The sequence below is a fragment of the Brachionichthys hirsutus genome, chromosome 14, assembly GCF_040956055.1.
Source record: "Brachionichthys hirsutus isolate HB-005 chromosome 14, CSIRO-AGI_Bhir_v1, whole genome shotgun sequence".
NCBI lineage: Eukaryota > Metazoa > Chordata > Actinopteri > Lophiiformes > Brachionichthyidae > Brachionichthys > Brachionichthys hirsutus.
In genome coordinates, this window is record NC_090910.1 from 9,604,150 (window position 1) to 9,630,557 (window position 26,408).

The 26,408-nt window shown below is 43.2% G+C and overlaps 1 protein-coding gene across 1 annotated transcript; it reads left to right on the plus strand.

The window, feature by feature from the left end:
* Nucleotides 1-5,523: 5,523 nt before the first annotated feature.
* On the plus strand, nucleotides 5,524-26,408 carry rbm33a (RNA binding motif protein 33a). The gene is made up of 19 exons (XM_068747809.1): nucleotides 5,524-5,670; nucleotides 7,443-7,521; nucleotides 7,636-7,684; nucleotides 8,045-8,118; nucleotides 8,280-8,595; nucleotides 10,382-10,528; nucleotides 10,811-10,958; nucleotides 11,053-11,267; nucleotides 11,761-12,106; nucleotides 12,990-13,051; nucleotides 15,447-15,579; nucleotides 15,941-16,308; nucleotides 17,328-17,582; nucleotides 17,655-17,930; nucleotides 18,274-19,035; nucleotides 20,615-20,794; nucleotides 21,381-21,566; nucleotides 21,853-21,941; nucleotides 22,072-26,408. Exons 1-19 carry the CDS (start codon nucleotides 5,652-5,654, stop codon nucleotides 22,118-22,120), a joined length of 3,753 nt encoding a protein of 1,250 aa, XP_068603910.1. The 5' UTR covers nucleotides 5,524-5,651; the 3' UTR covers nucleotides 22,121-26,408.

Sequence of the window (26,408 nt, forward strand, 5' to 3'; positions counted from 1 at the left end):
GGGCAGCCTGGGAGCAGATGAGTTACACCAAGTAGCTGATGATGAAGAGATCCGTCTACGCTGGTTACTGATAGGACACAGATAAACAGACTCAGTAGGAAACAACATCAGCAGACTAGAAGCACTTCTCTGGGTAAAAATGTCACTTTTAGTGACATTTTGTCTACTTTTAGTGCGAAGAGTGGACTGTGATTGGTTTAAAAAAAGAAAAAGCTGCAGCAGTTTTTACTTTGTAAAAACATCATTCGTCTCCGTATTTCTGCAATTCGACTTTTCAAATGTGTTAAAATATACAACATTTTAACATACAATAATAATGAAACTAAAGTGTTTCACCAAACCCATAATAGGTCAGGTTCCCGTTTAGAAAAATACATATTATTGGAAAACAAGAGGCTCTAATGTCTTTTAATGATGATGACATTTAGAATGAAGTTTTTATTATAGTAAGAGTCTCACTGGCTGTTATTACAGCCACTGGCATACATGAGTACAGCAGGTGTTAAAATGCAACCTGTTACATTAAACTTTCCTTTTTTCACGAACCAGCAAGGCAATCGAATGGATTAAACAGAGTTACAGTAATTACAGTAATTAGATTTAAATTCAAAGAAAATGCTGCAAAAATACAAAAGGATCTAAAATTCAGCGATTTCGAAATGTATAAAATACTTGTGTTTACACCTTAACAATGCACTTTCGACTAGGTAAGTAATTTCATGTAATATATTATTTTCATTTATTTCAAGCAGCTGGAGAGCTGGAATGTAATTTGTGACAATACTGTAAGTACGTATCACGGACATACAGTAAGTGTGTACACAAGACACTAACGTCGATAACTATCAAATATTTCAAAAAGAATAAGCCGCCACTGACATTTATGAGATATGAAGAGATGTTATTGCTTCCAAATAATCAATTATGGGATAATCTGAATAACTTTAGCAGCATTTGGTGGTGAATAATCCCACAAAGCATTCCGAGAACAAAGACAAAAATCAAATCAGTAAACGTCCAATTCTAAAAAAAACACTGACAGCCTCTATCTAACAGGCTGCATTGGCAATACGATAGTCACTAATGATTAGACAAATCATCCAAATTAATTTCAATTATAAAATGCACTGTATGTGTAACAATATGTGATTGGGTGGTTGTAGTCTTCCTCACAAGTACAATGCATCTCCATGTTTTCTCAGCTCACGTCAGATCAAATGCGTCATGGGAAACAGCAATGCTGCAGCAGCCATCTTGCCCAAAGCAGAGGCCAAGAGGAGGGAGGAAGACCCCCCCCCCCCCTAAATCATATGACTAAAGACAGCAACAGAGCACACATCTAAATCAGACTGAAGAAGATCAGGTGCACATGAACTGCTGTTGCACCACAACTGGCTTTAGAAATATTATTTACCCACAGTGAGATTCATAGGAAATAGTACAACAACTAAGATCTTCAAAAGTATGCGGTTCTAATTAAACTGTCATAAATACTAATTGGGATTGAAATAAAATCATCCTACACAACATTTGCCAAACTCAACAACAGCATTTAAAGAAAATAAAATGACGAGGATGCATTTGTTTTTGTTTATTTGCTATAAACTTGATAATTGTGAGGCCTTGAAATATGTTTCATGATACCTGTTGGGAAAGAATCTACTGCAAGTAGCTAAAATAAAATAAAAAAAATGGAGGGAAGGAGACACATTCTTGACAGATTAATAAATGGCCTTCAAGATGGAAAGAAACCAACCTTCCTGAACTGGAGCTGCATTCTGTGGTACATCCCTCTGGAACTCTGCCTGCTCATCCCCTGCAGAGAGCACAAACAAGAACAGGAAGGAAGGGGGGGCAAACAAACTATCATCCAGGATTCATATTACCTCACCAGGGTCACATAGATTAGTTCAGATCAGTCTAATTAGTGCAGGGTAAAGGGCATTCTAAACTGCTGTGGCGGTGCATCTGAAAGATATTTAAAAAAGGTTTCCCTTCAGGTGTCTGCTGAGTCACAGGTGTAGCTTTAGCGCGCGCGCGCGCGTGGGGGGTGGGGGGGGGGGGGGGTTAATAAACAACACCCGTCAGCAAAGGTGCGTCACCTGCGGATCCTCCTTAAGAAGTGTGAAGCCGCCCAAAAAATAAAAAATACAGTTTGGAATTTATGAGAAAGCAAGAAAATACACAGCATACTACAAAATAAATGAACCGGTCCAATTTACAGTCGAGCACAAAAATGAAAATTTCAGGCTGGAAAAATGAACTTTTTATTTTTTATTTTTTTTACAAATACGCACGGCTAGCATTCACTTTTTGGCTGTACAGCTACAGCATCCACCATAGCAGGTTGCACTTACCTGTCTATACGTGAAGGGCTCTCTGCTGATGGACCGCAGGAGGATGAGGAGGGGGGGGGGGGGGGGAACAAAAAAAACTTTCAAAGCGTTTATCTAAAAAATATTTTTCTCTGAACGTGCCGGATCGTGAGCGGAGCAGGGGGGGGGGGGGGGGGGGTTCCCGTTCCATTGGGAGGCTTCCTTGTAAATGTGCAGAGCGACGTGAAAACTCAATCTCCAATTTTTTTTATCAATTTCAGACAGACTCCAGACAGTCTCCGAGCGGTTACGTGCCTCTTTTAGCGCGCGCGTGCACGCGAAGCGGCGGGAGCGGATGCGGAGTGACAGCGTGGAGCAGCCAATGGCGAATGAAAAGAGTATTCATCGTCCAATCGTAGTGACGGATGAGACTAGAGCCCCGCCCCTCCGTCTTCTCGCCAGCGCACTGAATAAAACAACAGTCTGAGTTAAGTAGTTCACCAGCACTGATTTGTGGGTCACTGACTGCAGCCTCTTGACTCCAGTGAAAATAAAGAAGCGTGGCATCATTCATTAACCCACAGACAAATATTATTACCCAAGTCGTGGAGGCCACATAAATTATAGACTGTGTATTTGAAGTAGAGATACAAGCAGACATGGAAAATACCAAAGTACAATTAAGCACTCCTTAGATATAACTTTGCCCATGCTCATGTAATATTTAAATTTTAAATTTCTGCATGCTGCTCAACACGATTTCAAAGGTTAATATCTTCTTATTCCTTTAAATTTGCTGTAATTAGTTCAAACTCCAAAAACAACAACATGATATTCTGGTTCCATACAAATAGTTATTTTTATTGTTCATGTTATTGTTATTGGAGACAATTTCCACTTCCACGTATACTTAAAACATCTGAATACTCGCATTGCATACAGCCAGATCATGAGTTTCAAATCTGAGACTTTGGTTGGAATAGATTTACAGTACAAGATGTAGGATTGTCTTTTAGTGATGTTATGGAGTACTGCTTAAAAGATGCTCATATTAGGCATACACCTCTGTCCATCTAACCAGAACTCAAACTCCTGATTAAAGCAGACCTTCACCAATCTGCCAAAAGAAAGCATTTCCATTGGAACATAAATTATTGGGTGTTGCCAAAAAGGCAACACATTCTTTTGTCCTCTTTCATTGCAGAAAAAGTTTGGATTTAAAATCTGACAAAGAATACACATATAGCAGGCAGACAGGTTTGTTGCAAAGAATCTCTGTCTTTGGGATGGAAAATAACAAGTCTTGTCTCTTTCGGCTATGCCCTCTTTAATTTGCATTGTTATGGAAAACCACTGGATGTGGACAGGGCACACAATCATTGAGGTCACCATAATAGAGTGTGACAGCTCCTCTTTTCACATCTATTTGGAGATAAAAAATAAAAAATCCTGGGAAAGTGAATACATAGAAAATATCTCAGACATCTTTAGAAACAGCTGTTAAAAGTGAATATAATTTAAAGGTTAAGGATACATGACTATATGAATTGCATCTACGTTCATTTCAGAGAGAAAACTAGAGAAAAATATGATAGATGTATTTGGCAGGCAAAAATATCAGGCTTTTAGACAGCGCGTTATAAAAGAGCAGTAGCATCTCGTCCTTATTAATAACTATTATATTGACTACTACACTGCAATGGATGCAATATTACTTTGAATGTAGCATAACTCCACACAAAATTCTGGGAGTTTTCAATACTATGATGTGAAATTGCATTTAATTTTATGTGGCTTGCCAACCCAGCATATTATCTGTGCAATCCCCACAGTTCATTATAATTCACAGACTGTCTTTCATTAGGAAAGCCCCTTTACTCCTTCACAAATTTAAACTCTCATAGCTGATCCCCTCCATTGCCCTGGCTTTCAGATATTGACCTTGTGGTGCTACAAAATAGCTTCTTCCTCTCTGCGGGACACCATAATGAGCCAATACAATGGCGCTCCAGTTCACTGCTCACCTCTCTTTGGTGTCTGCCGGAGTCTTTGTTGACGTTTGTCAGCCTCGCATGAATTTGGGTGATAGAACTCTGCTGTAGTCGAGCAGTATACTCAGACAACAACTTCAACTCTAAGACAACTCTCAGCATGAAAAGGGGAACATTTGGTTATATAAAAAAGGCTTTGACCTTACAGGAAAAAAAAATCAAACAAGTGACTTGAATAGAGATTAAGCATCATTTAAAGTCAAATTTGTCATGATTTGGAACACAGCTAACATTTTTGTGATAACACTAAAAAATTAAATAATTGTTTTTCCTTTTTTTTCTTACTTTTCAACAAATTGTGAAGTGCTTTAATGGTAAAGACAGGCGGGACTGGCTCGGGTGAGTTCAGCTCTACTTTTATACCTGTTAAATTCTTGTCACATCCAGGCAATTCACCAGCAGTAACGACCTACAGTGTGCCACACTGATGAAGCCTGCCTCGTGTCTGATCCCAACCTAATAGTGTGCAGAGCAGAATGACGCACAACTCGTCAAAAGCAGTTATGTCAAACTGTTACGATTTTAAGGTGTGTCCAAATTATGCATTTCTGCTTTCAGCCATAGCATCACGACCGATGCAGGGGGCTGTCACCTGTTTAATATTTTTTCATCATATATTATATTATATATTATCATATCAGTATTTAACTGACATACCGTAGTATTTTTTAACCATATGACCTACATTCTTGGTTTAGAATCTTGTGATTCTGCAGCAACTGCAACTTTTATACTTCACATTAGACAAACAACAACACTGTTATGTAAATGCTGACAGAGGAAAAGCTGATAAATTAATAAAGAAAATGCATAAACATAAGCAATATAAATAGCTATTCACTGGCTGAATTATATATGTAATGAACTGTATTTTTATTATTAGGTGCTGAGAAATAAACATACAACATATATTAGGTGTAAGGCTACTCAAATTATTTATCAAGATAAGCCTTTCTTGTCAAGCAAGGCATCTCCATGGTTCATGAATTAACATTAGAATTAAATAGAAATAACTTAGAATGTAATTGTGGACAGCTGGCCAGACAGATCTTTCTGTTTGTGTTCTTCAAAGAAACAGATCGGGAGCTCGCGCCTCCTACCCACAATGCATCATCGCTGCCATGTTTTTTTTTGCACTTGTCTGCGGATACAGCTCATAGCCGCATAGAGGCTGTACCCTTAACAGTTTCGCCGTTTCTATTACTATAATTGCGAAATATTAGTTAAAAACTGAATGTGCTCTCTATATTTATAATCAGACTTTACGCGGGACGCGTCTTGCACCATGTCAGATAACGCTACGGGTGAGTACAGTCAGCGGAATTTTGTCCATATTGTTGTTAGCCATGTAGCTAAATTGGCTAACCTAGCCAGCTTGCGTTAACCGAGGTTTGAAATATGGCCACATAAAAGGTAGGCCTCACAGTTGACCTCGGTGTTGGTTAGCAAAGTTACCCACCGGTAGATGCCACAATCCATTGTTAATAGATATAATGGTGACTTCAAACGTACGTAGGCGGTAGCTTGAAAGTTGTTAGGTATTAAGGAAATAGTTTTGTGTAGGGTTTTTGTTAGCGAGTTTGAACCAGCCGCAAGCTAAGAGAATGGGGTTCAGGGCCAAATTCCGGTCTAGCGCAATTTTTAACAAATGGTTTATTGTGTTTATTTTCCTTAACTGCTGTGCTAATTGCGTTTAAAATGCTATTAATACCGTAGTTACCTATTTATTTTACTATCTTATTCCCAATCGATGTAATAAGTGTTTCATACTCGTATACAGACGCTCTGACCGAGAGTAAAGTGAATGCTACCGTGCTACATTTCATGCTAAATTTGTTAAAATGATCGGATTAAAACGAATAAGTTAATAATGGTCTACGGTGTTTTAATTTTTGTGTAAGCTGGAAAAAGATTGATCATCAGCGATCATCTTGAAGAAACGCACTGTTCTGTGACAGCTTAATTTTTACATGTTATTCATACGTAGGTATTTTTATTTTATATCTTTCACATCTGCTGTGTCTTTGCTGGTTAATATTGGTAGTCTTACCTTGGTATAGTAAGCGTTTACAGTCTGTCGTGTAGACTTTGTTGTCATTATCAAACCTGACAGTAGAATACTTAAACAGTTGTGCAAGGTTGTTGCCCCAAAATGATGTGATAATAAATGTGAAAAAAAACTATAATAATTGGAGATGACTCAGTTCATGATATGATCCTATAACTAATGTCCAACTATTCATTTCCTTTATCTGAATGTGATTAACACATCATGGAGTGACTTCTCTTCACCATGTTCAAGTCTGTCCTTTTTAATGACACACTCCTTTTGTGGACTTATATTTTTATGCCTGGCCTCATCATGATTGCTTTGTATGTGCACAATTAAAATGTCATTTTTATAAGGAAGAAATGTTATTTATCTGTGAAATATGTTATCGGTTATCAGCATATTTTATTAGGTGGTAGACAAAAAAGTGGCGAGGCTGATCTAATAAAATATCAGATAGCTGAGGCCATTTTTATGACAGCACGTGCTGAGTTTGCACAGTTTTCAGTTTATGGCAGATGTTTGTGACCTCAGAATTAGAAGCATGATACAGAACTTTGTGTGACCGTACAACAAGTCATTGTTAACGATATCATTTTTTTTCTGTTTTGACAAATTTTGCTGTGGAAAAGCAACTGAATAATAAAGCCAGCACTTTTACAATAAACTTTAAGGAGGACGTTTTCACATTGTAAGATGCATAACGACTGGAATTTGTTTTTGTTTTTTTTATTATTTACAATGTTCTGTCAGATATTTCCATGTTTCTTGTTTGGATATATTTTGCGGTTCAACACTTCCATTTTCATTCTGCTTTAGCAGCCACAAGAAAGAATTGTTTTTAGTACAAATGGTATCTCTGCACTTGTTGTTGATTCAGGTTGCCATGATAGAATTAGTGCGGCCAGTGTGCTAAACACTTTTGTGCATAGATTGATATCGGTTTGGCCTATCTGTGGAAATGGATAATAATTGTAATGAAATGTTCAGGAATAATCTGTAAGTGAAACTGAATTTCTGTTGCAGATTATGGCTTTGATGAATATAACAAACCTGGTGCTGAGCGGTCACGCAGGAGGAGAGGTGAAGGTGACAATATAGAGAGGTAAGTCTTATCATTATTGTCACGTAAGTCTCCTGAAAAAATATAATGTGAAACTGCACAGTTCTGTAATCTAACTCATCTTTAACTTGTTATTTACTCGCTTCTCCTTAAAAGTGATTTGGAGGAGGATTTGCTGGAGGATGATTGGCTGTCAGCTAAAAAGGTAAGAGAAAACGTAGCCTCATGCTGTCTTACTGCTATGTTTATATTTATTTTATACTTGTTACCAAAAAATACACTAGGTGGTGGATCTCTGCTTGCAAGCAGGAAATAAAAAATATAACATCCTGAACGTTGGGTGTTCATTTTGGTAGAAAATACAAGTGAACATTTGAGTTGTAGCAGGTGGCTCCTCCACAGGGGTAAGTGTTGATACGAACCAGGGGGAAGTACAGTTTATAAAAAAAGAACTGAGTTGACCGGCCCAGATTGCCTGCTCCACATGGGAATAAAGCATCCTTTAGGGTTGGAGGTGGTCCCATGCCCCCACATGTAAATAATGTTCTTTTTATTTCTGTTTCAGAATCCTTCAGAAGGATCAGATGAGGAGCTGAATGATGACCTCCTACAAAGTGACGAGGAAGATGTAAATATGAGGTATACCAATTGTGTAAATGCCCTCGTTTCACTCATTACATTTCTCTTATTCATAGAGCTGCGTGAACCTCCAATGTTCACACGTTTTACCATCATCAAAGTTCTTTTTCAGTTCTCCCTCCCCAAAAAATAAAGAAAAACTATTTTGTGTTTGTTTTTAGTGGCCTGGATGTAAACCTTGATCCTTCATACAGCTTCAGCACATCCTATGACCAGCAGGACAACTTTGAGGAGGCAGAGTACACGGACGATGTCGTGAACCTTGGCGCAGAGGGCTGTAACGAAGGGGAGGAAGAGGAGGTGGGGTACCAACGAGAGGGGGAAGAGGGATACACAGAGGGGTACGGCCAGGATGAGATCACAGAGATGCCTGAAGATCAGGCGACTTACGCCGACGAGCAGATGGAGGGTGACGACGGCTACCCGGATGAAGTGCTAGACATCCAAATCAATGAACCTATAGATGGTGAATTTCAAGTGAGTTCTCTCGTTTGCCGACTCGCACGTTAGTCGGCACCCGCGCACGCACGCACACACACACACACACACACATAGTCCCACTTTCTTTTCTGTCGCACTCTATTGTGTAGCAGAGATAATGTCAGTTTTCTTGCCTCGGTGAGGGGACAGGCGGGATTGCAAATCTATTCGGGAGAAGGAGATGTTGGTCGGAGTTTTTGGACAGGAGAGGATTAGATTCATTATCACCTCCTGCCAGTTAATTTCTCCATCTTGCTGACAAAGTTTGTGTTGACAGCTTGTTTGGCACGAGGCAATGCGCTCCTGTCGCCGCCAAACCCGGGACCATTGTGACCTTGGGGCCTGTATCTTTAGTTGACGGCGAGGCTGCATTGTGACAGGGAGATGTGCTGCCAATCGATGGAGGCTAATGTGGAGGGCTTTTATCTCTGGCTTTATGCTGAATCTGATAGGCTCACGCAGGTGAAAAGATTATTGACCTTCCTGAGGACGGCCCATACAGTGTTCTAATGATTGATGCGAGTTTCCCTTTCATTCGTTTCCCTTCCCTCTTAGGGAGGATGCTAGATAAGGCCTGATCCATGTGCAAATGTCTGTTCTAGGCTATTTATCAAGGTGTTTGGCACCTGACAGAGATATATTACCCTAACCTCCTCAAACAAAGAAATGATGCTGACCTTTTTTTTTGTTGTACCGCTCAATTGGATGCCTATTTTGAATGTTTGGGTCTGCAGGTGTGGATTTGTCTTTGTATTATATGTAATAACAAGGTCAATAAGCTCCCTGGCTTTGACATTTTGCTTACCGTGGTGTTCATAGAGTGCTATATGAAACAGTTTAAAGGATTACGCCGTTGTGTTCCCTCGGGGCTGCCTGTCCAGTCCTCTGGTTCACAAAGTGATTTTTTTTTTCTCTCTCCATTAATATGTGCTGCTGTTTGGCAAGCTAATGGAGCGCAACACAAAACACCCCGGTATGACCTACAGTCTGACCTTATTTAGCCGCGAGTTTTTGCTAGAGCGTGTAATGCATATAGGCTCTTTGAATTGCTTTCCACTCCTGTACCTTGAGGAGGCGTTTGCTGAGATGACTCAGACGTTCATTGTGGTGGAACAGATTCATTTAATTAGGGAGTACAATCTGGTCATGACCCAGAATGTTTACATGTGTGTGATTGTTTTGACGTGCATTCTTGAACCTGCCGTGTTTCCGGTAACAGAGAGATTTGCACGAAGTCACTCAGTGATATTTCCGCTGTCACTGAACTGGGGAAGAGTGTTTTTATCTGTACCCGCATTTTTTTGTATATCATGTTAAACATTTACATCTCATTGAATTTCAAATACTGTCAGGAATAGTAATGAAGCCCGGCCCCCACTGTTATGGTAATTGAGGTTTGGGGGCAGGGGGACGTTTACATGATATTTCACCAAAATCCCCTTCATAGCACTTTAATGTTCTCTTACTGGCTTTGCATGATTATTCTGAGAAGAGGTGAAACTTGTGTGTCTAAAATCCCAATATTCATTAAAATATCATCAACAACCTGAGTTGTTTGAATTTATCTATTAAAGTAAGATAAAATGTACTTCCATGTTTATATAAATTCATATTTCTTTCCAGTTCCTTCATTTGTGTTCATCCCATCAACATATATCTTGTGTTTATTTTTTTTATTTATACATAAGGTTGCCTTCTGAATGTCTGGGCAGCCATGTTTCATACAAATGGCGTTCTTACGACTGTAACCATTCAGCATGTTTTATCGATGTGGTCTTTGAAGGAGGATGATTATCAGACATCCTTTGCTGATCAACCTGTGGATATGCAACAGACGGAGGTCTCTCGGGAGGAGGTAGGAGGAGAGGAGCACCAGGAAGAGGAGAGGAAGAACACTGCTGAGAGTTCTCAGGTCTTTGACACAGAGCAGGTATGCTGAGACCCTCCATGTAACACCTCAGACATTTTGTTGCAGTTGCAAGTAGTTAATCATTAAGTATTACCTAGAAATATTTCTACTAAAGTAGCCATGTTTCATACTAAAGTAGAAATATTTCTAATATTCTAAAGTAGAAATATTGGGTTTATTATAAAGGAGGAGTCAATATGAGTTGTTTTAGAAGTATTTCATTTTACAAACAGTTCTAGCCATTCAAAATTGTCAATGGAATGTGCTAGAATGTTTCTTAATTATGTCCAAAAATCTCCTCAGGTTGAGAATGAAACAAAGGAGGAATCCGATGAGGAGGACGAGGAAGATGGAGAGTCCGGTCGCATACGGTTCAAATCTGAGAGGAAGGACTGCACCGTTGTTCGGCCGGCCGATGCAAGTGCAAGGAGGAATATCCCGGAAACGTTAGGTACAGATTATTCCACCTGAGCGGAAATTATTCTTCCTTTGGTAACAGCTGCAGTTTATCAAATCTGTTTTCCTCCTCTTCCACCTGCCATTAGAGCTGTCTGAGAAGGCCAAGCAAGATCTGATGGAGTATGAGGAGCAAGAACGGCAAAAGAGACAAAACCGTTATGGCGTTCGGGGAGGCAGAGGAGGAATTAGAGGAGGCAGAGGAAGAGGAGTTTTCTCACCTTACGGGATGGCAGATTTTAGAGGAAACCGGGGAAGAATGAATGAGCAGATGCTCCCTCTGATGGGAAACATGGGCAAACAGGTAAACCGTTGAGCAGTCACTCGGCTGAGTAGCGCCTCGTTCAGCACCAAGCTGCTTGCCTTGCAGAGTAGCTGAAGGGAGTGTTCGGGCTTCTGGCTTTCCCAATAAATGTTTTAGTAGAAGGGCAAGCGAGCACAGCCGAAGGCAGGGCCAAAGGCTGCAGCCAGCCGAAATAAAGGGGCTCCGAGGGGTTCCCCTGGGAAAAATGTGAAAGTAAACATTTACAATGGCTCGTTTATTTTTGCATTTTATAGCTAAAACCTTTGAAAATGTGTCGCCTTTGACGGTCAACTAGAGTTTTAGATATCTGGATTAAGAATGTACTTTCTCTTCATGAAGTTAGGCTACCCGTGTCCAAAGGATCCACCGTTACATTTTAATCAATAGATAATGAACTTTACAATTGATTCAATTCGTTCATCAGTTTCACCCATAGAGGAATTGTGTTTTGACGAGACGCCCCCCCCCCCCCCCCCAAATCTTTTCCAATCAGCTGCCATCTTCTCGAATGCCGCTCCCTCACCATCTCCATCACCAGCAAGTGCAGTCCCAGCACCATCACCTTCTGCGTCCCAGGGGGCCGCATTCCTTCCAAGAGCACGGCCGCCCACTGACCCAGTCCCCTCTTCAGCCCCTCATCGCCCTGCGCATGGCTCATCGGTCGCCGCCGCTGCGGCCCCAGATGGAGCCGCTGCCTCGAATGATGAGCTCCCCACCGCCCAACTTCCCCCCCCACCACCACCATCAGCAGCAGCAACAGCAGCCCTCACAGCCCTCACAGCCCAAAAACATCCACATTAACCCACATTTCAGAGGTCCCTCATCATCCTCTGTACAAGGTTAGTACCTATGTACAACTGGCTGCAAGAAGGTTCCCTTTATTTATCTCACGTGGGGAAATTCTTTTTTTTTTTTTCCTTTCTTCACTCGACATACAATTGTCAAACAAATTAATGGAGAGATTGTGGAGTGAAGGGCAAGCCACGTAGCAGTGCCCGGGGAGCAACTTCTGGGGTTCGGTGCCTTGCTCAAGGGCGCCTCGGCAGCGCTCTGGAGGCAAACCGGCAACAGTCAACACACTTCTTGGTCCACGCTGGTCTCGAACGGGCCTCTCTCTGGTTTCCAAGACAAGTCCTTATGGGCTATGAGCTAGCATGAATATATAATATATAATTTAAATAATGACCAATCAATATCTATTTGAATATGCTGCAGCCCCAGTTGAGCGGCGGGATGCACGGTGCCACCATGGCTGGTGGTGTCTGGATTAGAATGTCATTTTGTTGTGCGGTTGAATGACAAGTGAATAGCTCTCTCAGCCAGTAATGGGTTTATCCTCCATTTCTCTCCTGGCAGCATCACCGTTTCATTCCCTGAGATGGGTTTATCTGACTTGTCTATCCAGGCCAAGATTGTGTGTGTTTGTGTGTGTTTGTGTGTGTGTGTGTGTGTGTGTGTGTGTGTGTTTGTGTACCACTGGGTACGTGTATTTAATATTTCCTGCATCTCCCTGGAAACATTTCAAGAGCAACTCCGATATAAAAAAATTAAAATGTATGTCTGTATAACGGCCTTTAGCATGGATGTCGAATGGGCAATTCTTTTTTTTTTTTTTTTTTTACTATCACTCTTCTGCTTCCTGCCCCTCATTTTCATTCCTCTCCCCCTCCTCCCTTCACCCCCTTTCTCATGCCCCCCCCCCCCCTCTCTATCTCATTGCAGTGCCCTTGATGCCTCCTGCTCAGAGCCAGCCCAGACCTGCTGTGAGTCCTCAGAGGTTCCCCGTGAGTAGCAGCTGCTCCTCTCCCTCCCTCTCGCCTCACTCTCTCTCCCTCTCCTCACGGTCAACGTCCCTTTTTCTGAGGGCAATATCATTATAGCAATTAGACCGCCTGCTCTGTCCAAATACTGTTAAAGCAAATCTGTAAACACTGATATGAGTCTGGCTCCACAACTGGAAATGCGTGATAGGGGCTTTAGGCGGTCGACTTTTGGAGGTCAGGGCTGCAGTAGCGGGACTTAGTTAGCAACTCTTCATGGATGGGCTGCGGCTCAGACTAGCCGGCTTGGCACATAATGGAATTGGGAAACCAGGAGATATACTGCCAGTTAAAATTCGCTTTTCTCAACTTTCTGTCCCAAAGGCGTGAAGACCTTTTTTTGAACGTTATTTGAATTAATGAAACGTGGTTGAGCTTTCAAGGGGCCGGGGTGAGCCTTTTTTTTTTTCTCCGTGTTTTCCAAATGCTGAATTTCACGTTAGAGAAAAGAGGTTTTAAGTCAGTGATTTCTTCTCAGAAAAGGTCCTTTATTTCACTCACAAAGAACCCGTCCTCGAGATGACGGAAATGCCTTTAAAGTCATTACTCTACTGAGGGAAATGGCTCAGCCAGCGAGTCAGCCAAAGAGCCTGAAGTTACTCCGACCTCCGAGTTAATGATGTCCAGGCATCAGGTGGTGCGGCTACTGACTGACATCTTCCTGGAGAGTGCATTTTGTATGGATTTATGCAAATTAGCTATTGGAAAATAGCTGCATCCAATTGCATTCATGTGGATTTGCAAAATCTTTTTGCCGAATGAGCGTAGGAGTCAATCTTTGTGCAGAAGAAACTGTTATTATTTACCTCTTTTTCAACATTGAGTATCGTGCTGTTCCTGCTCATTTGTCTTTTTCTACGTATTGATGGCTCAGTAGTCGGGTGCCGTTTTGACTTTTATCAATCTGGGTGGTTAGGGTAGAAGGATATTCAGGCGACTGCATAGTTCCCCCAGCTGTCAATCGCGTTTGGGCCGCTGTTGCCAAGGACACAACATTCCATTTACCATTGGGCACCTGATTACTCAGATTATCGTATATTATCATTCCATCAAATGTAATTGTTAAAAGATGTGGTGAGTGAGGGGGGTGTCATAGCCTCTGGTATAACCTCATTAATTCTTTTTTAAATATTCATCTCAGAACCAATTAAATGTATTTGAAATGTTCATAATTTTAGAAAATGTCATTCAGTTGACGGCCAAATACGAATGCACTATTTGGAAATGCCATTTTTGCTCCAAGGAAATTAGTTGTTTTATAGCGTAATATTTAAATTCTGCCTTGGTGGCGTTCGTCACACCACCTTTTATTTTTTTGGATAATAACTTGAAAACAAACGATCTGCTATTGAAGAAATGCTTTGAAAGCCAGAAGGGTAAATATATATATATATATGTCTTCTCTTTTTAAATACACTATATATATACTTTGACTTTTGGCCCCTCTCCATTATTCGCGTGTTGATTATCCCCTGCCTGCTGCAGGGCATCCTTGCATCAGTTACACACTAAGCGGCCCGCAGCCTGTTTATCGAGGATTAACAGTGAGAGAATGGGCTGTTATTTGAGCGGAATTATATGGACACTAGAGTCCTCATTGTGCAGTCCTGCCTGTCTGACCTTTTGGAACAGCGTGATTGCACCCCCATTGTGTTCCCTTGTCTTTGTAAGCCCCCCCCCCCCCCCTGATTAACTTTCTGTTAAGCAAGTTTCAACACCTCTGCCTTCTAAATTACCACCACGCAGCGGTGAAATAAAGATGGATTAGGCCTTGATAGCATCTTAAGTAATTTACAATAGGCTTGGAGCAGGCAAGCAGCCTATTTGCGTAGGTGCCACGTGTTGAATAGCAGGTTAAATATTTCAAAAGAGACGGATATTAGAAAGAATAAAGAAGACGGTTATGAGGGGGGGTTCGAATTTCAAGGAGGGATTAAAGCGTTGTTATCTAGTTTTCCTTGGGAGATAGCTGGGGAGTAACGTGCATGCAATGAGTGGAAAGCCGTCAAACATACGAAGTGGTCGAAAACAAGGGTGAGGCCACTTATGCCCTCCTGAATCACCCCTTCCTCGTTAGAGACTTTGAATTTGGAAGGTTTCTCGACAAAGCCCCGAGTATCATTCATGCCGGTTTTCAGAACAGATCCGGGCTGAAGGGTTTCTTTAATATTGACATGACATGTTGATGTTTACAATTCCAAATTCTGCTTTCTTTTAATTACCCCAGTCCTTCAATTACAAACACTCCACGCCTGGTGGAATCCACCGCCACAAATTCCCATTTTTCATTAGTTTAATTTGTTTGCGATTATTGAGTTCCCAGGCTGACCTATAATTCATACGTTTTGTGTTTTCCCAGGGACCGGGAGACTTCCAGCAACACATGTCTGGTCATTTTGGTCAGCCCCAAAGACCCCCTCATCACGTGGAGCCCTTCAGAAGCCGGCCACCTCCGCAAATCCCCCAAGAGAGAGAGCCCCTCTTTATGGCAGGTGAGTCCTGCACCTCGGCATCACCTCTGGCAGAATACCTACAGGCTATGCTGGTAGCTTTCTGGCGCTGCTCTATTAGCAGCATTCGTGTTAAATGCATGTGTATATGTATACATCCAAATGAGCCTTGGAAGCTGCATTAAACATCTGTATTTCTGTTTCACGGCGTTAATGTCAAATTAAACGCGGCTCTCGTGGATGTTTACTGTTTCGCCTCGATGGAGTTGCCTTTTTTTTTTGTTTCTCTTGCTGTAACTGAGCAATCTAGAGAGGAACTGAATTGAAAGTGGCTCTCGCAGAGAAATACCTGACATCTCTCTTGTGCTGTTCTTGTTGTTTGATTGTACTTGTCTGAGTACAGAACACGCCGAGTCAATGCGGTTTCCAGGGCAACACATGTTTGATCACCAGGGCCCCGGCTCTCCCATGAACAGCGGCCCCAACCTCCACCACCAGCAGCCGTTGTCCGACCATTCCCACATGGGCTTCGGTCCGCCAGGACCAGCCTTCAACCAGCCCGGCCAGGGTCCTCTAGGAATCTTTCCCAGAGAACCACCAAGGCCCAGCCTCCCTCCTCACCAAGGCCATCAGGGGATGGTTGTCTTGAATCAACAGGGCTGCCCCCCTAACCAACCCCGACCCTTTTTGAGCCCCCGTCAGCCATTCGGTCAGCAAGGGAACGTTTTCCCCCCTCCACAAATCGGGTTTGGGATGCAGGTACGACTAAGAGTAAGTGATTTTTTTGACCAATAGATGTCCGTGTATTTGAATGCCATGTTATTGTTTTTTACCTGGTCATTTCCTGTTTTGATTTTTATTTATGTATGTTGGAGGAGTTTCTCTTAAAGTTACATTTTCACGAAGAGGTCGGATGTGGAAGTAACATCACGTGAAATCCGCTGGTGATCCCGTTTAGCACCTGGATCCGGAATTTATTTAAAGGATACTTTACCAGTAGAGGATGGCGATCCGAGTAATATTCCGGAACTGGTAATCCAGAACTTTTGAAATAGTGTGGCTCACAGAAAATGTGCCAGTTAAATAAAAGAAAATATGATAACCTGATTTACAGCTGAGATCAGATTGTAACTGATGCTATGCAGGTCCACTCTGGTGCAAGATTTGACAAGAGGAAGTTACTATTAGTGAAATGTATTCTTTCTTAAATAGCTGTTAAAATAATAATGATACCAGTATGATTCCAATTTCTGAGGGGAGGCTGTTACTGTCTGAGCATTATTGTGAATCCAAATATGATTAGACTATTGCTTTTTAATGTGGAATCCAAATTGCGGGGAAGTTTGTGCTCTGCCTGCTGTTTATCCTTTTACATTTGCCTGTTTAATTTGATGGTTTTAAAGATTTATATTCTTTTGTTTGCGATGAATGCATGATTTATTTTTATGGCTTTGTGCAAGATTATTAAAATAGCTGAGGGAACAGTGACGGCTCGACTTGAGTTCTGTACACATGATTAAACTACACTAGCTGTCATCTTCACTGCTGCTGAACCAAAGCGAAACGCTCCCGTCTGTCTGGCACCTCCTGGTTAGCATACACAGACAAGAGCGCCCTCTAGTGATTGAATCCCCGTTATTGTTTTGTTATGAAGATGCTTCCGGGAAAGCAGTCGGAGATAATGAAGATAGATGGAGCAGTTGCTTTTGAATTAGCATTTTGTGTTCCAGAATAATAACTGATTGCGCTTGTTTGCTCATATGGCCGTTTATCTTTCATTGATATTTCAGGGCTTAATGCATCGCCCTCCGATCTTGCAGGTTCCACAGCATGACCCAATGCCATCCCTTCAGCCTGTGCACCACCAACATCACAGGCAGGAGTTGCCCCATCACCAGCAAAACATAAATGTCAGCGAGCCGCGCCCCATGATGCACCATGGCCAGAATTCCTTTCACCAACAGGCTACGCATGGTAGCCCTCGGCAAATGTCTCCTCACCTTCAGAGCCCCCAACAGCGAATCATGTCTAACAGACACAGGATGGTATGAGAATCATTTATTTTACCAATCTGTCTATAATCCTTCTACTTCATTCATACTTATGCCTTTCTTCAGATCTCCAAGCAAATCCAGCAACGCAACAGCAACCTGCGGGAGCTCCCCGTAGCACCTGGCAACGCCAACACGAGCAGCGCCCGCCCTGCCGCCAACGTTAGGCCGGTTGCCAAGGCAACGCAGGCGATGCGTGCCGGGCAGAGCAATCAGCCGGTGCCTGCCGGTGGCAGAGGAAGAGGCCAAGTTGCTGCCAAGAATGAATCGCAGCCTCGGGGGGAAGGCAGGACGGTGGTTTGCAAGGAAATCCCAAGCACACTGTCCAGCACGGCGCCGCAGGTCAGCTTGTTAACACTTGTGTGGGAATAAAAACAATGCATTCCAGAAACCTTCCATAATTCTTCCATTTTTGTGCACATTATATAAGAAAAATGTGTATTATGCTTTAAAATGGTGGCACCTGTTCTATCTTGTCCTGTGGCCCAAGTATTTTAAGCTGACCCAAAGTGATTTGTGTGCTCAGAAGAATTTACATTTAGTAAATTCCCAATACTCGTTCGTGATGGAAGTCTCATTCTATTGGATGCAACGGATCAATACTATTTCATTTTTCTCTGGGGGTTTGTCTTTGATTACACATGAGGGCATTGCCATTCATATCGTTATGTCTTTTGTGTCGCAGGATGTCGAGGACGAGGATGAGGAGACGCGGCAGTACCGCATTAAGATTGAGGAGCAGAAGCGCCTGAGAGAGGAGATTCTGAGGAAAAAGGAGATGCGACGGCAAATGCAGGCCGGCGTCAGAAAGAAGGAGCTTCTGGATAGGCTCAATTCCCAGTCCAACACTCCGAGTCCAACCCCGGCTTCTTCACAGATTCGAACCTTGCATCCAAATCAGCAGATTCCAAATCCTGTACAGCAGCACCAACTGCCACAGATGCAGCAGCAGCAGCAGCAGGAACAAAGACAAGGACAGCCACAGCAGCAAAGACAGTTTCCTCCGAAAACTCCACCATCATTAAACCAGACTCTTAATAATCCTTATCGAGGCTCCCCCATCCTTCCTTATGGCAGCGTTCCAACCCCTGCACAACATCCCAGTGTCAAGGCAAGGTTCCAGATGGTCAAAGGTAGCGCCCAGCAACAACAGCACGCCAGTCCTGGTCTCGAGCAGCAATGGAAACAGCCCCAGCAAAATCAGCAGCAGCTGCTGCAGCAAAGGAACTGTGCTGTGCATAATGTGAACAGAGCTTTTGTTCCAGTCCAGTCCAGTCAGATGCCCCAGAAGAATATACCTGGAATGCTTTCGGTGGCTTCTGGCCAGGCTCAAAGTCAAGGACCTAAACCCGGGACGAAAAGAACTGTGATGCAGCGGGTTAAGAGTTCTGGCTCCGAAGGACAGCAGGTGCCGCAAAAAGTCAGACTCCTCAAACTTTCAGGAGCGGTGAGCATGTGATCTCATTTTCTCTCAACTAGCCCCCCCCACCCACCCCCCGACATTTATTCGATATTCCTCAACCAATTTTACCCGCGAGGGACGCGACAGATTTGAAAGGAAATGCCACTTACCGCGCGCACAAATGTCCATTTTGTAATCTAAGAGATATCTAACCTATGGGAACGACGGCGTGTGATGTCTGTGTCGTTTTGATGAAATTGATCTGTTAAAGTTTCCTTTCTTAAGCTTTTGGGAACTGGTATTTAAGTCCCGATGCCTTTGGCGGGGCGCTGCGCCTCTCCAACACGAGAAAGGCTGCAGCCATTAGCAAGAGCGGCGTGACATTTATCTGTAGAATTAGCGACATCTCATCACTACTCTTAAAGGTTGGCATCCTCTTTTAAGGGCAGAGGAGTGTTCTTTTAAGCGTTAGCGAACGCAACCGAGAATTACAGAAGCACGTCGTAGCTGTAACTCTAATTGGGCATTAATCTTTATTGAAAAATCACAAAGACATGCATGTTAAACATTCCTGCTTGTCACTGATGGGGGGAGGGGGGGGGGGCATGTTGCTATGATGTGATAGTATTTAAAATAAGCTGCTTTCCGACTATCCCAGAGGATCAGAGCCGGAGTTGGAGGCTGGCTGCAGATGAAGATAACTGGGGTGTCAGTGTGCTAATGGAAACCTGTACAGAGTTATCTGATGTACTGCATGGTGGGGTGGGGGGGGGTGGGGGGGGGGGGGATGCTCTCTCTTCTGCATTGTTCTGCTGTCATCAATGGGTGCTTGAAAATGTTATCGCCCTTTTCCTTGCTCTCTCTCTCTTCCTCTGTCATCCCTTGGCTGCTTTTTTCCCATCAGCCCATCTCTCAGGTGCGCTGCAACAAAGGAATAGCAATCCAGGACCCTTGTAATTAATCTTTTTTGGCTGAATGAGGTGTGTGTGTGTGGGGGGGGGGGGGGGGGGGGCACACAACATAATACCTGCGTAAGAAAGTTGCCACTTTTGAGGATTTGGATTTGTATGGCTTAGGCACTACAGATAAGAGGCAAATTATATTTTCATCGGGGATGATACAAAGCAGTGCAAGAAACACAAAAGCTGGGGAGGAGGGGGGGGGGGGGGGGGTGAAAGGGGGATGGGGGGGGTACACATCGAGCTGCTGTCGTTCCAGTGTAATGCAGCTTAGCATTTGATGGGTGCAATCAGGAGCTGTGGTTTCTATAGGGGGGATTAATCCATTTACTCTCAACCAGGGACAGGTCAGAGATATCGCCTCCTTTCTTCCCCTGTATTGATCCGTCACATCTCTGCACAGAGTCGAGCTCGGGACGACCTTCAACGGAGTCGAGCTGTGACTTTATTCCATAATGAGACCATCACCTTGTTGGGCTGATCTTTATTCCCCACGGACGCCTGATAGGGATCCATTTTCAGTGCTGGCCCATTTTTCATTTGCAGTGTAGATTGGACTTTGGAATTTGTCTGCCCGTAAACAATTCCTTTAGCCTAAATGCTTATGTAAATGGAGCGTTTTGTGATGCCTGCAAATGAAGCTAAAGCGATTCTCTCCCAATCAGGGAGGAAAAGGACCCGGAGCAGCAGCCGACGTTCAAGAGCAGCAACAAGACTCGTGGTCGCCGCCGCCAGTCAACCAGGCCATCCAGAGGAAGGTCACCATGGCAGGACAGCAGCAACAGGCGGCAGCCGCAGCACCGCGGGCTGGCCGAGGGGCCGTGGGCAACCCGCAGCAGAACAGGGTACGTCACACAACGAGACTCCAGCAATCGCTCTACTAACAGCGCAGAGTGTGGAGTAATGCGGCGCTGAAATACAAGACGAAGCGTCTTATGCAGAGTTATCTTGTGCCGCCGGCGCTACCCAGGCATTCAGCATAGCAATCGAACGGTGGAGGGTAATAAGACAGGACAGTGTGCCAGGTGCAGGAGTATTGACAAGCTGAAAGCAGTTTAACATGTGGGGGGGGGCAGGGGGGGCTACACGGGGTCCCATGGCCTCTCTGCACGCCTGTCACCATCAGGCTGCTGTCAGAGTTACCGTCCTCACTGACGCTGACAGGGTAAGGCAGTCACCATGACGCTCGCACGGCTCCATCTCCCTTTCTGACCCCCCCCCCAACGCATAAACGTATTCCCACTACCTCTTCTCTTTTTTGGGGTCTCTCCCTCCTCCTCCTCTTCCTCTGCAGCTGGGGAATCTTAGCTCCCACCCTGCCGTGCCACATGCGTCGTGTTCAGTGCAGGAATATGATGAGTCAACCACCGGAGAGCAAAAACAGTCTGCCTGAATTCTCCGCGCTTTTTCTCCTGTTTTCCATCGGTGCAGGTGGTCGTGTCGGGCCGGGGCCAAGGTCGAGGTGTTGGTCAGCCGGGTCGAGGTCGCCCGGTGTCCACGAGACCGGCCCAAAGAGACGCGGGGAGCGAAAGGTGTACGGTGTCCATAGAGGGCCTCTCCTCGTCCACGACCGACCTTCAACTGACGAACCTTCTCCAGTCCGTCGGGCCCATAGAGGTACAAATAAAAGCGTGCAAAGAATTCAATACAAGTCAAATCTGATGCAAGAGATTCTCCTATAACGTCTACATTTAAACTATTTATCTCATAATGAAAATGTAATTGCACATACAAGATTGGCTCAAATTTGTTTCTCAGTGATCCCGTAGCGCCCCCTGTTGGTATTTTGGTAGGTGGGGAAAGTTAATGAATCAATAGATTTGCCTCCACCAAACCCCCCCCCCCCAGTGGACAAGGAAAGTATCGTCACTATTTGCTCTAAACTATTTCTGCGCTGCCACAGATGTTCAAAATGATGCCCCAGCAGAGGAAAGCGATCGCCAAATTTTCCAGTCCACAGCATGCAGCAAGCTTTCAATTGAGCTTCCACAGGTAATCAATACTCCTCAGTCCTTCGTCATATTTCTAGATATACCAATTATGATATCAACGTGATGGCGTCGGATGTTTAACAGCGTGTCGAGACGACGGTTCAAACGCTTTCATCACCATCACCTCACAGGCACATGATTGATTTGTCCCACATTGACGTGTTGCTCATCGATGGATGAGGAGCTCCATCGGAGCCTCGGGATCTGGAAGCCAGAGGAATATTTCTGCAGTCCCTTTACGGGTCTCACGCACGTCTCTGCACAGAAGCGTCGCTCGTCCCCTCCGTCGACGTGGAATCCTCGACGTAAATAAAGACTTTGACTGCGAGCCATTATCTAAACCATTGTTGTAAGACGGCGCCGATGAGACGGCGGACTCTAAATCGTTTGTAAAGAATGTTTTCAACGTCTTACACGGACACTAAGTAGAATTTATTGCGGGTTAATGGTTGCTCCCCTGCTCAAATTAATTCTAAAAGAGGAAGAAAAAAGACACTTGTATTATAGAGACGTCCTCGTGGTAGTTTTTAAATCATTTGTTTGCTGTTTGGTTTGGATAAAGGATGTGCTGCTTGCTTGGTAGCAGGCAGACAGCCCGCTCACATGCAGTCGCAGTGCTTGTCCTCGTCTGTAGGTGGCAGTGTTTCATCTCTTAGCAGCACTTCATTATTTATCTTTGGTTGAATGGCGCCGCCTCCTGGAGAATGTGAGTAAGCGCGGGGCGGATGTTTGCATCTGAGCCTGGGACAGTAGTTCTAAATGTGATTTGATGATTTTTCCGTCTCCACGCTGCTTATGGGACGGATTGTTCAGATCAGCTGTTGTGTAGTCGGTCAGTTGGCATCGCGCCTTTGTTTTGTCTTTTAACTGTTATTTGGAATTAAGTTTGAAATAACAATTAGATGCATATTTTAGTTGTATATGTGACAATGGCGTTTTGTGTTTCTAGTTGTAGGTTTGTAGGTTCAGGAATGTGTGGGGTAGGCGTTTTTATGTGTTGTTTGGCTATCATTTATTTGGCAGACCAGATAGTACAGCTTCCAGTTCTCTTTGCAGGATACACACCCAGAACTTCACATGGGGCGCTCCACTCTGGTAGAACTACAGCAAATTTGACACGATTCTTAAAATGAAATGATGAGCAGGAGGAAAGCTGAAAATAATGTGACTTTGCCCGAAGCCGCTAAAGTAGATGCGTTGGCAGCAGAGCAGGAAAGTATAAGATATTAGTAAGACATGAACTGCTCATTTATATCCTGACGTACACGTTCTGGTATCTTGCTTGTATTAATGAGGCCCGAGCGCCTAACTGGCGTACGGGCCTATTGCTTTTGCTGTTGAACTTCTTTCGGATGCTTTTCTTCAGATGTCCTGTTAAATCCCAGACATAAATTAATTTACATTTTCCATACAACCATCGGACTCTTCTTTGCAGAGCATGAACAACGCGGAAAGCGTCCAATCCTCTACAAACTTCAATTCTCTGTGCGATCGTTTTGATTTAATGAGACTTTAGTTTTAAAGTTAAAAATCACAAGTTAGGCTCATTTACTTTCTCCAGATTACAGTTTTTTTTTCTCGTGGTTGCGTAAACGCTTTAAAGTAAATATCCCCACCAGTTTTAATAATTACTGAGGTTGAGAAGAGAATTTTGTGTTCATTGTCCTCTGGAATGGGACATGGCAAGCTCGGGGGTCGGGGCGGGGGGGGGCAACCATTACCTTTGTAGTAATTATGTAAATAAGTAGTACAGAACGTCCTCTCATCCTATTGTATAGCCATTTCAATTTCTTTTGAATTCTTCTTAACGTAAGTTGTGTCGAGTAACAATTTTTTACATGTAAGGATATGCTGATGTGTCCAGAAAGAAATCATTTTATGAGTGTTTCCGTTGTTGTTTTTGTTTCTAATTCGGCGCCAAAACGAAGAATGACTGGACAACGTTTGTGTTTATAAAGATATTTGACAAACAGTTAAAGGGAAAACAAGTAAATAAAAACATGGCCAATATACCGTGAGCATGCGGGTATGTGAAGCCGGTTCAACTTTAGCCCAAAGATGTGTGGTTGTGCGTGATGTTCATGTCTCTGGTACCTTTTCATGTCCAATAATGTTCTCACTTTTGCTGCACTTTATTCAGTGATGCTTGACGTATTTTTTTAAGTTCCTGGGTATAGGATTTGCAACATATCACATCTACTTTAAAAAAAATAAAAAACTTGTTTAGCAAAAATACTATCTCATATAGAAGATTCCCAGGAAATTTTGGCAATCATTTATTTGCCAGGCATCAAAAAGCATTTTGGTTTGCTGTTAACTGTGATTTCATGCTAATGTTGGGCTTTTGTACAGCCCCAACATGCTAGCGGTAACAAGTCAGGTTTGCAGCGTCCTAAATGATTTCTCTGGATCCTTTGGGTTGGAATGAGCGAGAATACTGAGAATACTTTCTCTTTCCTTGTAGTATTTCTGGATGACATCTCAGATCAAGTGTTTTGGTTCCTTAGACTTGAGAAAAGATCACCAGGGGCTGTTTAGACTGAATGTGTGAATCAAATCAATCATTTTAGTGGCATTTCTTCTTAAACTAGCTGTTACTGGAAGTAAAAAAAAAAATTATTAAGCTGCACACACTTGAATCCTGCCAGTTGGTTCCAAATCTCAAAGGTATTGATCTAAACTGGGTGCCTTAAAATGTCTAAACTCCCACAAATTTCCTTCTCTCCTGTCAAACTTGAGGTTTTGTGTTTTGTATGTTGTACGGTTGTCACAAACTGACGAGGTGGTGTTGCTTTTTCCATTTTTATTTTTAGTTCAAGTGATGTAGAGCTTTTTGTTCTCTTACGGCGTCTTCCGTGTCTTTCATGTTGTTCATTACGCTTCGCGTTTAGTGCTGTGATGAATCCTGTGGATTTGAAAAAAAGTATTGGCAATGCCAGTCAAGAGTTTACCGGTACAAGACGTCTCGTCTTGTCATGACAGAACAGATTCATATTGAATCTATTTGTACCTTAATTTAAGATGTACACATATGTGTCTTTGAACTTTCAGCTCTGATTCTATTTCAGTTCCGTGTTGAAAGTTGTTCTCTGTTAGCCCACAACCTGATTAACAGAAGGCTCTGTGGCTAGCAGGATGTCACCCCATGTGGTTGCAGTAGAATATATAACTATTTCATTAAGTCATACATTGGGGGAGGATGGCGTGCTTCATTTTGGCACATGAAGCTAGCTGGAGCTGCGCTAACGTACCCTTCTCTTTTCAGCGGGTCCAGCTGGAGATGAACGCCGCCGCGTTTCTGCAGACGGACTGAAATAACCGTTTCATTCTTTCCTTTTCTTCAGGTCACGTCGCTTCGACGGAGCGATCAATGGCGGTCGCCACTCTCCAGGACGATATCGAGGGTTTTAGCTAACTAACTAATCTGACTGTAAACGTGTCCCATTTGACCTCGGAGCGATTTCGAAATCTAAGCCGCAACTTTCCAGAAGGCAAATACGGCTCTTGCTTTAAGCTAACGCCTGCTTTCTGTGAAAATGGACTTCACCAAATGTAGCTGACGTTCTTCATTCCTAGTTTGTCCGTCTAATAATTTAAGGTAAACTTTTTAAAACAAGGTAATTTGAAAACAGTTGTGATTGTTTTAAAGACACTCCTCCTTTTCTTAAAGGGTTTTCTGTCCATTTGTTGCGATGATGAGTTTCATCTTTTTGGTCCACGCGTATTTGCACCTTTTTCCTCGAGTAAAAGCGTTCCGGATCATCGGTGTTGTCCGACGCTTGTCCTCCTGCTCTGTTGTGACTGCCGGTCGTCACGGCGACTCAAATAATAACGACCTGTCTTATTAGTACCTGGATTTTTCAACAGCGTGCCGATGAGAGGAGCCGTCGACCACCTTCTGCCTGATCTTTGTCACTTCTCCTTCTCTAACTCACGCTTTTGGTTTCTGAAGGTTTCCATCTCCTGCCATTGCTTTTCTTTCTGGTCATATTTTCCTTCGTGCTGCTATTGATGAATGAACTGAAAGCTCTTGGTATCGAGCAGGGTGGCCTACCCCGGATCACCTTTTGTTTTGTTAGCCCAGTGGATGGAAGGTCACCTCTGTGACGACGGCGGGTTTCACAGAGACGCGTTACTCTAAAACCAAAGGTCATCCCGGCTTCTTGACGTATATTGTTTGGTTGGATGTTGACAAAAGAAATAAAAAAAAGACTCTACAATGCGTTCCTCGCCTTGGAGTATGATGCAATGACTGAATATCCAACCTGAGATGAGTCCAACCTGTCACTTGTTCGAACGCACTTCAATGTAAAACTGGAAGTATTCATGGCTTGTGTTGAAAAACGAACAAACTCTGAAATTTACTGTGAAATGAGAATGAATGTTTTCACGCAAGTTAAATTTCTGAACCAGATGGAATGTTTTAAGTCTGATGAAGAGAAACTGGACAGAAATAAACTTCTTGATA

Coding starts and splice junctions, on each gene's coding strand:
- rbm33a (XM_068747809.1), top strand. Junction 13,052..15,446: donor TGAGTCCTCAGAGGTTCCCC/GTGAGTAGCAGC, acceptor GTGTTTTCCCAG/GGACCGGGAGACTTCCAGCA. Junction 20,795..21,380: donor GCAACCCGCAGCAGAACAGG/GTACGTCACACA, acceptor CCATCGGTGCAG/GTGGTCGTGTCGGGCCGGGG.